Consider the following 16,219-nt stretch of genomic DNA (forward strand, 5'->3'; position numbering starts at 1 on the left):
AAAAAATGGAGGAGAGGGAGAGAGAAGGGAGAAGGGAGGCGGCTGCTTGGAGAGGAAGAGGGGGCGAAGAGAGAGAGAGAGAGAGAGAGGAGAGGCGGCTTGGAGAGGGGGGAGGAAGAGAATGAATTAAAATTTTAGGTTTTAGGGTCTTTTGGTGTTGAAAGAGAGTTTAAAAAAAAGATGATCTCAACCGTTAGATTAGATAGAGATGGAGGGTTAGGATTTGATCTAGAATTTAATTAATTAAATAGACGGATGAGATCAAAAGATGATTTCTTGAAATTAGATGAGTTAGATACGGAATGGCTAAAATTGCAATTAAAATTGGCTAGACTTGAAAGGAAGAGATGGCTATGATAAAATTTTAATTGTAGTGGCTAGAATTGAAAGAATTTAGAATAAAATAGGCTAGAATTTAAACAATTTTAAGGAAAGTGTAGGAATTACTATTTAACTAAAATACTACATACATTAAAATATTTTGTATAATTAAAAATCATCTAAATTTCAAAACATTTGAAATTCATTAAAATTTAAAAATATAATAATATTTATAATAAATTTATAAAGTAAACGATACTAAAATATATGATTTTTGAGAAAAAATCGACTAAAACTTTAAAACTCTAAGTAAATTTTAAAATACGTATTTCGTCGAATATAATCCTAAAAATGGTTAAAGATCGGTCAAAATTGGGTGTCAACAATTAGTTTCTTAAAAATTAAAAAATAGATATAATAATTTAAGCTCGAATACATTAATATGTAGTTCGGATACATTAAAAATTAGCTCGGATACATTAAATACTGGCTCGTGTACATTAAATACAGGCTCAAATACATTAATATGCAGCTTAGATATTTTTTAAAAAAAAAATTGGAGATTTTTAAAAATAATAGAGGATAACGGAATTAAGTGAAACCTAGATTGTATTCAGCCCATATAATCTTTGATCTATGTAAAGCTTTAGTTACACATCATTTAGTGTGAGTAGGGTTGATAAAATGGTTAAAATTTACGGTAATTAATCAATCTATTTTATTTTCGACTGAATATTTGATTTATTATTAGTCAAATATGGATCAATTTATTATAAAGAAAACTCAGAATATAAGAAGAAGAAGACAAGAAGTATAAGATAGAGGAGAAAAATTTTCTTATTCAAGTGTATATTTCAAATGGTGAGTAATATCCCTATTTATACTGTTAAAATATCACTCCCAAAGGTCACCATGATAAATGCCCAATTAATAGGTACATAGTCATCTACAAAGGTTCATGTCACCTTGAAAATGTAGATACATGATAAGATAAGTTCATGAAGAAAGCAAATGGAGAATCCACTATTCAATGGATTTATAGCACTCCCCCTTGGATGTCCATATATTATGTGCCTCGTTAAAACCTTACTAGGAAAACCCCAGTGCGAAAAAGCCTAGTGAAGGAAAAAGAGTACACACATCTCATAATACGCTTTGAATGTTGCCTCATTAAAAACCTTACCAAGAAAATCCAACTTGGGACAAAACCATAACTAAGGAAAAGAGTACAACGCGTATTTCACTCCCCCTGATGAAAACTTTACTTGACATCTCGGAGACGACGCATTCCTATCTTGTATCTCAACTTCTCAAACGTTATTGTTGGCAATGCTTTAGTGAATAATTAGCAAGATTATTACTTGAACGGATTTGTTGAAGTTCTATCTCACTATTTTGTTGAAGAGATCATGCGTGAAAAGAATTTTGGTGAAATATGTTTTGTCCGGTCTCCTTTGATGTATCCTCCTTTCAATTGAGCTATACATGCAGCATTATCTTCGTACATTGTGGTTGGTATATTGTTTTTCAAAGAAAAACCACACTTTTCCTGAATATGTTGAGTCATTGATCTCAACCAGACGCATTCTCGACTTGCTTCATGGATAGCTATTATTTCTGCATGATTTGAAGAAGTGGCTACCAACGTTTGCTTTATTGATCGTCAAGATATAGCCTTGTCTCCACATGTAAACAAATAGCCTGTTTGTGATCGAGATCTATGCGGATCAGATAAATACCCTGCATCTGTGTAACCAATCAATCTGACTTGGATTCATTGGAATAGAATAAACCCATGTCCATGGTCCCCCAAAGATATCGAAAGTATGTGTTTAACACCATTCCAATGTCTTTTTGTTGGGGAGGAACTGAATCTTGCCAGTAGACTTACTGGAAAACAGATATCTGGTCGAGTATTGTTAGCAAGGTACATTAGTGCCCAGACTGCACTAAGGTAAGGAGTTTCATCACCAAGAAGCTCTTCATCATTCTCTTGAGGTCGAAATGGACCTGTGTTGATGTCAAGCGATCTTACCACCATTGGAGTACTCAATGGATGTGAGTTATCCATGTAAAAAACGTTTTAGTATCTTTTCTGTGTACGTTGATTGATGAACAAGCATTCCATTTGACAAATTCTCAATCTATAGGCCAAGATAAAATTTTGTCTTGGCGAGATCTTTCATTTTAAATTCTTTTTTCAGACACTCAACAGCTTCTAAAAGCTCTTTACGAGTGTCAATGATGTTCAAATCATCAATATACACAACTATTATAACAAATTCAGACCCCGACCATTTAATGAAAATGCAGGGACAAATCGAGTCATTTTTTTACTCTTTCTTTAACAAATATTCACTCAGGCGATTGTACCACATCCTTCCTGATTGTTTCAATCCATACAGAGATTTCTGAAGCTTTATTGAACAAGTTTCTCTTGAATCTTTGTATGCTTCAGGCACTTTCAATGCTTCAGGAATTTTCATGAAAATATTGTGGTCCAATTAGTCATATAGATAGGTTGTGACAACGTTCATTAGACGCATTTCAAGTTTTTCATGAACTGCCAGATTTATGAGATATCTGAAGGTGATTGCATCTACCACTGGATAATATGTCTCCATATAATCAATGCCAGGTCTTTGAGAAAAACCTTGAGCTACGAGTCAGGCCTTATATCTCACGACTTCACATTTTTCATTTCTTTTTCATACAAAAATCCATTTGTACTCCACTGGCTTGATACCTTCAGGTGTTCGGATTATTGATCCGAAAACTTCACGTTTTTCTAGTGAAGTCAATTCAACTTGAATTGCACCCTTCCATTTTGGCCAATCATTTCTCTATCTACATTCGTGAACAGATTTTGGCTCAAAATCCTCATCTCATTGAATTATGTCAATAGCAACATTATAGGCAAATATGTTGTCAATCACAACATTATTTCGGTTTCACAACTTTCTCGTCGAGACATAATTCATTGAAATTTCATTGTTTTCAGAAGTTTGAACCTCTTCATCATCATGTGTTATGACTTGGGTCTCATCTTGAGAAATTTATTTCAACCCATGATCATCTTGATCATTTATTCCTTTTCTCTTTCGAGGATTTTTATCCTTAAAACCAATTGGTCTACCACGCTTCAAATGTGGTCTAGACTCATTTGCCTTAACAATTTGTCCCGTCGGGATATCAACTCGAACTGGAGAATTAACAGCTGGAATATGAGATTTAGTAATCCTTGGAAGATTAGTAAATGCATATGGCAGCTGATTTGCAATATTCTGCAAATAAATTATTCTTTGAACTTCTTGCTCACATTGGTTTATTCGAAGATCCAGATGAGATAGAGATGATGAATTCCAATCTATCTCTTTTTCCAACGACTTACGTTCTCCCTAATGTTGGGTATACTGATTCATCAAAATGACAATCAACAAATCTTGACTTAAATAAATCTCCAGTCATAGGCTCCAAATATTTTATGATTGAAGGAGATTCATACCCAACATATATCCCTAACCTTTTTTGGGGCTCATCTTTGTGCGTTGTGGTAGAACAATTGGGACATACACCGCACATACAAAAATTCTAAGATGGGAAATATTAGGCTCTTGACCAAAAGCCAATTGTAATGGGGAGAATTCATGATAATTGGTCGGCCTTATGCGCACAAGTGCTGCTGCATGCAAAATAGCATGCCCCCACGTAGACACAGACAACTTTGTTCTCATTAGCAATGGTCTAGCTATCAATTGCAGACGTTTAATCAATGATTCTGCTAGACCGTTCTGGGTGTGAACATGCGCAACTGGATGTTCAACTGTTATACCAGTAGACATACAATAATCATTAAATGCCTGAGATGTAAACTCACCAGCATTATCTAGACGGATTGTCTTTATTGTATAGTCTGGAAGTTGTGCTTTTAATCGTATTATTTGAGCCAACAATCTCGCAAAAGCCATGTTGCGAGTTGATAATAAGCACACATGTGACCATCTTGTAGAAGCTTCTATCAAGAACATATAATATTTAAAGGGTTCACATGCAGGTTGAATTGGTCCATATATATCACCTTGTATACGTTCCAGAAACGCAGGGTATTCAGTTCCAACCTTAACTGTTGATGGTTTAATGATCAACTTTCCTTGAGAACAAGCAGCACAAGAGAATTCCTTTGATTAAAGGATATTTGGGTTCTTTAAGTTGTGTCCATGTGAATTCTCAATGATTTTGCACATCATATTAAATCCGGGATGGCCCAACCGGTCATGCCAAATAATAAAATAATTAAAATTAGTAAATCTTTTATTTACTACGGATGTGATTCAACTGTACTTATACTTGTATAGTACAACCCAGAAGAAAGTCCATGTAATTTTTCATGTACAATTTTCTTCTCTACATTAATTGTAGTAATGTAAAGGTATTCAACCTTTCCTTCATTAGCCGTCTCAACATGATAGCCATTTTGGCGAATAACTTTGAAACTTAATATGTTTCTTTGAGACTTACTACAATATAATGCATTATCAATGCTTAATATTGTCCCTCCATGTAGTAATAAGGTCGCTCTTCCAGAACCCTCAATTAATTTTGTACTACCTGATATTGTGTTGACATATGCCATTTTCATAAGCAAATTAGAAAAGTATTTTTTTTCTTTTAATATTGTATGTGTTGTAGCACTATCAAGAAGGCATACATCTCCATTACTCATCTTGAATCCAACTGACAACTGGAGATTTCTATTAATTTTCATTAAAATAAAATACATTAAAAGAAGGAAGAAACAAAACTAACAACGGAAATTTAATACTTCAACATGATACATTAAAAGAAGGAAGAAACAAATCTAACAACGAAATTAAAATACTTCAACATGAATAACATAATAATTAAAAACACATAAGTAAAATATTATGTAAAATATTAACAGACTTCATTTCCCGGCTAAAAGATCAAACATTAGTTTCGATCTCCAAAGAAGTTATCAACTTTCATATGAGTAATGTCAGCAAGGCCATCAAAAACATCATCCTTTAAAGCCAAATTTGTTTCAACATCCTTATAATATTTCTGAGATGTTCCCGACTTATCATCATCTTTAAGAGTCATATGTGACTCAGCTCGAGCATTTGAAGAGGAAGCACCACTTTTATTTCCTTTCTTTTTAAAGGAATTTTGATAGATCCTTACAAAATGCTCATGTGTGCGACATTCATTCTTCAATGTCTTTTCATGCCACAACGACGACAATTACTTTTTAAGGGGTTATTTTGAGAACTCATGTTGTTCTCCCTTTTATTATGACCACTATCTCGACGATTAGTGTATCGTCTCTTATTTTTGTCACGTCCCCGTGTATTATTATAGCCCCGATGATCATCTTTTTTTACTTCAGATTGATCACGTGCTCCCACCACATTTGCCTCCGGTAATGGAGCAACTCCAGTGGGACGAGCTTGATGATTTTTCATTAAAAGAGCATTATGTTGCTCAGCCACCAAAAGACATGAGATAGTTCAGAATATTTCTAAAAACCCTTTTCACGATATTGCTGCTGCAATATCACATTTGAGGCATGGAAAGTAGTAAGTGTCTTTTCCAACATGTCCTCATCTTTAATAGTCTCCCCACATAATTTCAACTGGGAGGTTATCCTGAATACAGCAGAGTTGTATTAAATTACGGTTTTAAAATCTTGAAACCGTAAATGCATCTACTCATAACGAGCTCTTGGCAACACTATTACCTTTAGGTGGTCATATCTCCCCTTTAAATCAGTCCACAATTCAATTGGATCTTTTACCGTCAGATATTCAATCTTCGGGCCCTCATCAAGATGATGACGAAGGAAAATCATAGCCTCGCCTTATTTTGGCTCGATGCTTCATTTCCCTGAGTAATATTGGCATCAAGACCTTTAGCAGCCAAGTGAATCTCAGCATCGAGTACCAATGAAAGATAACTCTTTCCAGAAATATCTAATGCCACAAACTCAAGTTCGGATAAATTCGACAGAATGAAATTATGAGAGAATATGTGAATTAAATAAAAGATTTATATAATACCTTTGCAAGTAGCAACTTCGTGCTAATAACGTATTATAAATGAAGCTCAGAATATAAGAAGAAGAAGACAAGAAGTATAAGATAGAGGAGAAAATTTTTCTTTTTCAAGTGTACATTTCAAATGATGAGTGATATCCCTATTTATAGTGTTAAGATATCACTCCCAAAGGTCACCATGATAAATGCCCAATTAATAGGTACATAGTCATCTACAAAGGTTCATGTCATCTAGTAAATATAGATACATGATAAGATAAGTTCATGAAGAAAGCAAATGGACAATCCCCTGAATAATATGAATTTATAACAAAATTCATATTATTCATTGTAGAATATAAACATTTATTAATTGCACTCTCATTGAAGTAGGCAAGGGCCTAGAAACACAAACAAAATACTCTTAGTTTAAAAGAAAGAAAAAAATGAAGAAGAAATATTTGTAATCCAAAAAATACATCCGTTTTGCACCAATGTTTTTATTATTTTAATGATTGATTAAACAAAGATTAAGTGTGCTACAATTTTAAAAAATATTTTGAATTTATTAATTTATGTCATTCCCCTAGTTTTGAAACTGATCCAAAGAAGTACTAATACATGAGATATTTGATTTATTAAATACATGTTCCATAANATATATATATATATATATATATAAAGTGAGTTAAATACTTTATTTATTTATTTACCTAGTTTAGTTTGATCCATTTATATTTACTCGTTTGTCACCTCTTGCCCTAATTGATGCTCGAATAAGATAAAAATATGAAGTAGATCTAAAATGACGAAAACAAATATATTTATAAAGTTAAATAGATCCTATAGCATAATTCATGCATTACTTAATTAAGAACAATATATCACCCCGAGCTACCCTCGTGATGCGGACACGAAACCTAGGACCACAAGTGATTCCAAGCTAACCTTGCTGGCATGATCATGAGCATACAAAAGAATATATACTGTTGCAGAAACTAAATCATAATTTTAAACTGAAAAGATGGGGAATACCCATATTCTATAACTGAGATATTTGAAAACAATGAGTTTAATACAAAGGAAATATTAACTCAATACTAAGCTGAAACTAGCTATATCTGAAAATAGCCTCTAAACTGGACTATAAAAACTGGGATAAGCTCCAGCTAAATCTAGCAAAAACTGAAACTAAAAGACTAAATACTAAAAAGAAACTCGTGACTACTGTCCTAGGTACTGAGAACCTGAACCTACATCACGAGAAGATGTAGCGCACACATGCTCAGAACTTATTGAATAAATGATGTTCATAATAAGAATATTATGAGCTAAACAAAATATTAGAACAAATAAAAAAAATATGTCACTAAAATTAAAAAGTATATTACTCAATATATATCAATATTAATATAAATTAAAATTAGTCTATATATAAAGTGGATGAAAAGAATTTTATGTGACATATGCAACTTTGAAACTTAATCAAATCATATTATATATATCATACACCTATGTGAGTTCGTAGTTATGTTGACCATATGTTGTAATAATAATGTGATTTTTTTTTTGTTAATAATGTGATTATTATTATAATAATGTCTGGTGGACCAAGTCTCCACGTGGAAAGCAAGAGTATTTTTTTTAAAAAAATCACTTGGAACTATCCTTATATTATTTAGTTTATCAAAATACATCTGGAATTATCCATATCTTTTCCTTATAAATTATTTTCCTCCGTTCTAATTTATATTACTCATTTTTTAGTTAATTAAAAAAAAAAATTTAATTTTGAAATATTTAATCTACTTCTGGTGAAATATTTATTTTACTTTCAAAGGACGAATTTTCTCAGTTTCAATATTTTCAATTGTGTAGTTTAACGAAATCAACAATCATAGAGTAATATATATAAAAAAAAAATACGGTTACTAGGAATGTCTTTTGGACAAAGAAATTTCATTGATAGTCTTTTAAATATAAACTTGAGGACTTCTAAAATATAATATTTGCTACTTGGAGAATAAGCAACTTAATAGAAAAATCATCCACCTCTACAAATAATGTAGTCATCAAGTAGCATACATGGAAAGAGTAAACTTTTATTTCCTTAAATTCGAAAATTAAATAAATGAGTCTTGTATTATTAAAATATATATATATATCTTTTTTTTTATTTGAACTTTAATTTGATGGAAACAAACAATAATTATTTTTCAGTCTCAAACTAATTGAATCTTGCTATATATATGTTTATTCTATTGATTCGAGTGAGCAATTGATCAAAATATTCTCTTTCATCTCTTCTTGATCTCGTTATACCTTATCAACACTTGTTGAGAATTATCCTTAATACACTTCACTTTGATTTATATTTTTACCTTTTTGTTTCTTACTCATGCTAGTTTTAAACTTTAATATCTCCCTTTATTCTGTCTTTAGCTAATGATAATCCATTTAGACTTAATTTTTGTCTCTAATTACAAAAGAAATCATATGTATGAACCTTTTGTTTAATACAAAAGGCTTTTTGGATGTAAAATATTCGTAACCTTTGTAAGTATATCGATGTATACACCGATATACATTGATATATTGTGTACAACTCCCATTTTTAGCTCTAAATTTCAACTCCAAACTAGTCCAAATTACAACAAGAAGTAGAGATAGACTCAATGATGCTACTCTCATGTAATCTAGAGGTATATGGTTAGATACTATTTTCCCCCAAAATATGATTCACTTGTTAGTGTGTAACATCCTGTTAATGTACAGTTAAAATAATAGACATTATGTACTAATGTACATCCAAAAAACAAAAAGAAAGCAATGACATAAACCATGAAGTTTAAACACTATTGATTGGCAATGGTTGTTGTTGATTACTTGTTCATCTAGCAGAAGGGGTAAGTGAGCTATTGGATATGTCAGGGCTTTCTACGTCGAGGAAGCTTGTTAAGAGTGTCTTTCTGGAAGATTGTGCCTTTGAACTTCCTGATGAAGACAGCTTATCAATCCCCTTTTCGATCTTGATTGCATCCTGTATGGCTGATAGAATTTCATGCATTCTTGGCCTGGATGTGCCATGCCTTTCCACACATTGTATTGCAACTTCTGCTATTCTCCATACTGACTCAACTTTGACATGTCCTACTAGTGCAGGATCCATGATACTTATCACGTCTCCTTTGCGAATCAATGATCTTGCCTGCAAGATATTGTTAGTCAGATCTGTTGAAGGATAATATAATTAACTTAATAAAGTGTACTCTATCTAACAACTTAACAATGAAGATGAGATTACCACACTCTTCAACAAGATTGTGATCAGCAGATTGTATTCATTGTGAATTTTTTAGAAGAGAGATCAGAACTTTTTTTATATGCATTATGAACACGTGATGCCGGTGGATGATATATACAACAACTATTCCTCAATTTCAAACAAGTTGGGGTCCGCTATACAAATCCTCACTAGCATGTTTTTGCTTAAGCTCAACTTATGTTATAATCAAAGTGGATGACATAGTATCCCTGAAATGCATAGAAAGAAGTATAATAAACTTTACCCAGTGAACAATGCTCCAGTCAGCTCCATATTCCTCCGAAGAAAAAGGCTTTCTTCCAGAGATCAATTCCAAAAGGACAACCCCAAAACTATATACATCACTTTTCTCTGTCAATTGCTGATTTGCATAGTACCTGTTGGAAATGCAGCAACATGAGGATCAAGAATGAAAATCACTAGCAAAATATTCAATCTCATGATAGATTATGGCCTACTCAGGATCAAGGTAGCCAACAGTTCCTCGTGCCACGCTTGAGACATGTGTTAAATCTTCTTCAGCTTGCCTTGATAGTCCGAAATCAGATACTTTTGCTCGCATATTTATATCTAATAGAATGTTGCTAGTTTTTACATCTCGATGAATGATAGAGGGGTTGCATCCAGTATGTAAGTACTCAAGGCCTACAAGGAAGCTCAAAATATTATTTTGTGATTCCGGACTAACTAGGAGAACACATACTTCTAAGTTCTTGACAATGAAAAATTTCTGGTAACCTTTGGCTGCATCTTCTGCAATATTAAGACGTGCTAGCCAGTCCAAATGCTTGTTATCAGTGGATTCTGTTCACAAATATGTGGTGTGATAAGTTCAGTTCAAGCAGGAAATAATGCAGAAAAATGTATAGCAATTATAGCATACATAAAAGGGGCAGACCAGTTATATGATCTCTCAAAGTTCCATTATGCATGTATTCATAGACAAGCATACGTTGATGGTCATCCTCATAGTATCCGATCAATGGAACCAAGTTTCTGTGATGGATCCTTGACAAGAGAGCCACCTGTAAGTATGTTATTTAACAAATGGTATAAATTTTCAACCAAAAGTATCTCATCAAGTTGTGAATTTTCTAATTTGTACAGGAATGAAATAAGCAACATGAACAATCTCCTTTGTCATGTCTTATAATTTATGAAGTCTGACTTATGATCAGTTTTACGCCATGTCAAATGTGTTAGCTCAGAAAATTTCTTAGTCCTTATTACCATAGCTGTGCCAGCTGCTACTATTTGGGCTTAAAGCCAATTCGCAACTTAAATAAGCTTATCCAAATGGAAAATTAGTATGTTTTATCTCATTCAGATGATACCAAAAGTATAGCCACCTTAATATACCTCTGTAGCGAACTGTTTGGTTCCATGGCTTGATGAATCTGCCATAGTTTTGACAGCAACTTCTTTCCCATCCCTAAGTCTTCCATAGTAAACAGGTCCAAAACTTCCCTTTCCAATTTGCTTTGAAAAATTTTCAGTTGCTTCTTCTATCTCGGATAGTGGGATATAGTATGCCACACCTTCATCCATTAAGGATCCACCTCTTGCCATTGAATAAGTTGTTGACGGTTTAGCATTTGTGCGCATAGATTCACCTGGGAGGTACAGATGAAATGATTTATATGAAAAGGTGTCGGAGTATTAGAATTAGAAGTTGAGAAGATACTTAAGGATCTGTGTCACCTTTTTGATGAGATACTTTTGTTCTGAAGTGGCACAAAAAGAATATACTGACAGCAAATAGAACCAATATGATCACAAGTCCTCCAATTGAAGCTCCTAGTATCACTTTGTAACGTGTACTATGATTTGACTCGGGTCTTAGATTAGGATTTCCTTCATGCCTGTGAGACATGGAACACATTTTTGAGAGACGTTCATTTCCTGATTGTAACAGATCTTCCATCAGTGCACACACATCCATGTGGTACTCCAAAAGTTACACGAAAAATTCTCTCTTGCCATGTTCAAAGATAAACGTACATGTTACTTCCTAGTTCTCACTTAAAAGAATTTATGAAAATTCATGAATTTTATTTGCTCTCTTCCTAGCATAATGTGACATAAAAAATGAAACTTTGCTTATGATATAGATATCCAAACTAAGGAATATAATCAGTCTATAGTAAAATAGCTACTTTGATATAGTTGCTAACATATTCTCATGGTATTATGGCTACAACAATCCAGTAAAGAATTAAAGTTATACTTACTTGAAAGTTACTTTTCCTGTTAATAAAGATGACGGTATTTCTCCGGTTAGGCTGTTATTCTGTACATATCTGCCACAAAGAAACAAAATTTTCAAGATTGATACAAGGTGTTTTATTAAAGTAAATTTTATAACGAAGACTACCAACTATACATGTTGGATACTCCAAATTTAGAGTAACCAAATTATGAAGCGTTGCTAAATGAAGTTAAGATTTTGTTATCCAGATCACAACATACAGTTCTAATAAGCTTGGTAAACCTCCAAGGTATGAAGGTATTGGACCAGTCAACTTGTTGTTCTCAAGATGTCTGCATGTTAACAAAATACAACAATCTAGTTAAAAGGAAAAACAGAAAAGAGAAAGATTTACTTGTTGAAGTTGTAAATATCTTACATAATTCTCAAATTAACAAGATTGCTCAAGTCAGGGATTGGTCCGGTCAGGGAGTTCCCATCCAACCACCTAAAGAGTACAAGATATGAGGAACTGTAGTAGTAAGATTCAAATTTGACTTATTTTATAAGCAGACTTACAACTCTGTCAGTCCTTCCATATGATGTAGCTCGCGAGGAATTTCACCCGTAACATTCTTGCCTGACAGTGTTCTGATGAAATTAAAGTAAAATATCAAATTGACTGGGAAAGACTATACTTTAAAGAACTGATCTGAGTTTCCATTTCTGTCTAATGCTGTGTTAAAGTTTTATCATCTCTTATCTGTATCTGACTGTCGGGTTATAGCAGGACAGTGGGTAGTAGTAGATGCAAATAACGTCCTTTTTGTTTTCTTCCTGTGACTAGCATTATATCCATATCTCATATAGTAGCAATATAACTCACATTTTTGTGATTCTTGGTGGACTAGTTGTGCTGCAGATCACCCATTCCCATTGCGTAGGTACACAAGGATCACCGTCTTCATCTGACCAATCACTTCCCAATGACATAGAGCGGAATGCGTTGAGAGTACTCACTTCCAAGTAGAAGCTTAAAATAAATTAGCTATTTTTGGTAAAAAATATGTGTAGAAGTAAAACAATTACCATATATGGATAGAGAGAAATAACTAGACTAAGCATAGGATGGTCATTGTACCATCTTGTTCATCTGTCTTTGTAGCAATTTGCACATATCTACATATTTCCATTGCACTTAGTAGTGGACCTCGAGTTGAGTCAGGAGTCTTCACAAAGGAGAATGACAGTATAAAATCCAATGTTATGTTCATGTAGCTAGGTTCATACAAAGTATAACTTCCATTTGCATTCTCTGCTATATTCACCACAGCATTGCTGTAGTCCGGAACGTAAGGGCGCTCCATTTTGAACTTCCTGGTCTCATTCATCCCCAAGTCCTCAATCTCAGCAAAGTATGCAAAAGCTCGTGCATTCGCTGGAAAGTCATCAAGATTCAGCCTATAGCTGAGCATTCCTTTAGTCCCAACTACTGCAGTCTGCATTACTTTAACGGGTGGGTATTCTCTTGTGTTTGTATCTATGTACTTTGTTGTGTTGATTCTTTCTGTGCCTGCAGCCACATCTACTAGAAAATTTGGCCTCTTTTTAAGATCCGAATCCCATATACGGTCATAGGGATCATCAGGATACCTGTGAGACAGATCTATTCATGTTATGATCTTGTGAGAGCTGAAAAAGTCAGAACGTATAGTTTATCTTCTTTTTCATCACCTCACAAACAGCAACAATTATGCCTCATTCCCAAGCGAGTTACGTACGCTATATGAATCCTCACTGATCATTGTCGCTCCATTTAAGTGCATATTAGACCAATATTACAATTTAAAAAAAAATACTATAAGTTCACCTATATTTTCTATGCTACCATATAAATAACTAACAGCACTAAAAGACTCTTAGAAAACGTAGGATCCAAAGAGACCATACAAGCATGACTAAAGCATATTCCCAAAATTTTACTATACCTTATAGGTTCCTTGCTTTGAGCTCCAAAATCTACTCTTGCTGCCACTTTTAAATAAAAGTTATCTTCATAGTCTGTGGCATACATTGACAAGTTCAGAGGTCTCAGCTCAAGAGTAGATATGAAGGGGGACTCTGTTGTTGCACAACACAAGCACACATCGATAGAGTTTGAAGGTGCTCTTATGATCATTTCGTTCACATATATCCTTGAAGATTCTGAAATGGTTATAGTTCCCCATTTAGTTGCATCCAAGTAGAGCTCAAACTTGGGGTATGTTCCCTCTGCTGCAGGACTTCCATATAGAAATGTTGCTCGCACAAGATATCGCCTTCTCTCCTTGGTTTTTAAAGTATAACAGTATTTGTTGCTGTCTGCCGGAAAGTCTCTGCGCCTTTGATATTGTTGTGAGTTTACATTTGCATTCACTACCACAACAGGTTTTCCATGCCCCATCATTCCAGCATCTGAAGTCCATGCTAATCCTGTACTCGCGTCCGTATAATTGCTTGCACTTCCACAGTCTATACTTACAAACTCTGCATAATTAAACCTTTAGTTCACGAACAAGATTGCCACTCATTTATCTTGTCCTAATGAAAATCAAGTTACTTGTAAATATCACTCAATCCCAAGCAAGTTGGATCGGCTATCGGCTACATAAATCCTCACTAACCATAACATTCCGTTTAAGCTCATCTCTTTTCTTTTTTACCCCTCCCTTAGAGCTCCCACCCTTATTTCCTCCCTTTGGTGACTCGAACCCACAACCTTAGTTGTCAATCGATAGCTGCTTAGAGTTATGCAGGTATTAATAATACATAAATTAGTCATGAAGAAACTTATGTATGTATTGTTTTATGCAACAGTTTAGTTATGCATGTCTGACTTCCTCTACCTTCTATAATTCTTAAAATTATACATAAATTCCCTCGTAACTTATATATGTATTAGTTATGTGGATTTCTAAATTACAAATCAAACATCATGACAATTTTATACATACATAACTTACCTCCTAACCAACTATCAAACGTGGTAGTACCTATGCAGGGTTTAACACGTGCATAACTCATTTTCAAATCAGCTAACAAAAAGCCACTAAGGGTTAGAGGTGAAGGGTGCTTTCCATCCGAGCAACTCTGTCTAGTCATTTAAGCTCATCTTCCACCAATATTATACCAAATAAAAAACCAAAAAAAGTAACACTAGAAGTTCACTATCTATACATATAATAAAACCCCTCTATCTTGACCTAATGAAAATCAAGTAGAAAATGTCACTTTCTATTGAAATTCAGGTAATTTGAAGCCAAGATTGATTTTTTATTTCAAGATTATGTGGTATAATAGTAAAGGGTAAAGATGTAAAAAACACATACCTGTAACTTGACACACAATTGCTGGAGTGAAGCAAAGAAGTACAACAAAGGATTGTAAAAGAAAACCCATGGAAAATGAAGAAGAAGAAAAGATAAGTTGTGTTTTTGTTTGATAAACTTGTAGTAGTACAATATTTTAGTATTTAGTGAAGTTCAAGACTCTCTAAAAGTGGATCTTAATTAATATTTTGTTGGATTACCTTTAACTTTTTTTTTTGTCATTGAGGTGTTTTTGTGTAATGTTCACTCACATTCCAATGTTGTTTTTTTTTCTTTTGAATATTTTGAAATTTGCTTTTTGCAAAGGTAAGATGGAATTCAACTTCATCTTCAACATTTTCACTTTGCTTTAGAAAAGAATTTTGAGTCATGTTGATACTTGACACCACTGCAAAATGAAAAGCAAGTAAAACAATATTTGTCCATTTTTATATTATTTCATTTTTTCTTTGTTTAAATTTTGTTTCTTTCTTCTAGTTGATTTGACCAATATTACGTAGTATAAAAATATATTCTTTAATCTGATCTTAGTTGATATTTATATATTTAAATTTTAAATGTAATAAGTAGATGCTTGAATTTATGTTTTTTTGTTAAAAAAAAATGATTTATTTTGACTTGACATGTAATTTAAGAAAATAAAGAGAATTTTTTAAATCTTGTGGTCTTAACTTAAAATTGTGCCAAATGAATCAAAATGTCCCCTAATTCATGGTTTTAAACATGTCATGTGAAAAGTTGAATTTAAGTATTATCATAAAAGGAAAGGATTATTCTTTTTGGGGAAAAATGACATATATTCTCGAAATATTGTAAATTATATGTTGATACCTTCTGTCATACTTTTGGGATATTGCAGCACCCTGCTGTCCAAAGCTAGAACGTATATATCATTCACTCTAACAAAAGACGAAATAGGGACACATAACACAATCTTATCTATTGATCCAATATTTATAAATGT

The 16,219-nt window shown here is 33.2% G+C and overlaps 1 protein-coding gene across 2 annotated transcripts; it reads right to left on the minus strand.

The window, feature by feature from the left end:
- Window positions 1-8,939: 8,939 nt before the first annotated feature.
- On the minus strand, window positions 8,940-15,633 carry LOC107020726 (probable LRR receptor-like serine/threonine-protein kinase At1g67720). Of its 2 annotated transcripts, none has more exons than XM_015221193.2 (15): window positions 15,256-15,633; window positions 13,876-14,413; window positions 13,029-13,540; window positions 12,774-12,906; window positions 12,467-12,538; window positions 12,327-12,395; window positions 12,169-12,240; window positions 11,931-11,999; window positions 11,401-11,561; window positions 11,059-11,312; window positions 10,598-10,724; window positions 10,438-10,503; window positions 10,158-10,344; window positions 9,944-10,076; window positions 8,940-9,582 (listed from the first exon to the last, which is right to left on the minus strand). In XM_015221193.2, exons 1-15 carry the CDS (start codon window positions 15,323-15,325, stop codon window positions 9,265-9,267), a joined length of 2,781 nt encoding a protein of 926 aa, XP_015076679.1. In that variant the 5' UTR covers window positions 15,326-15,633; the 3' UTR covers window positions 8,940-9,264. The 2 variants fall into 2 exon arrangements, with proteins under 2 accessions (XP_015076679.1, XP_015076678.1); XM_015221192.2 differs by lacking the exon at window positions 15,256-15,633 and adding an exon at window positions 14,890-15,122.
- Window positions 15,634-16,219: the final 586 nt, after the last annotated feature.

The sequence above is a fragment of the Solanum pennellii genome, chromosome 5, assembly GCF_001406875.1.
Source record: "Solanum pennellii chromosome 5, SPENNV200".
Taxonomy (NCBI): Eukaryota; Viridiplantae; Streptophyta; class Magnoliopsida; order Solanales; family Solanaceae; genus Solanum; species Solanum pennellii.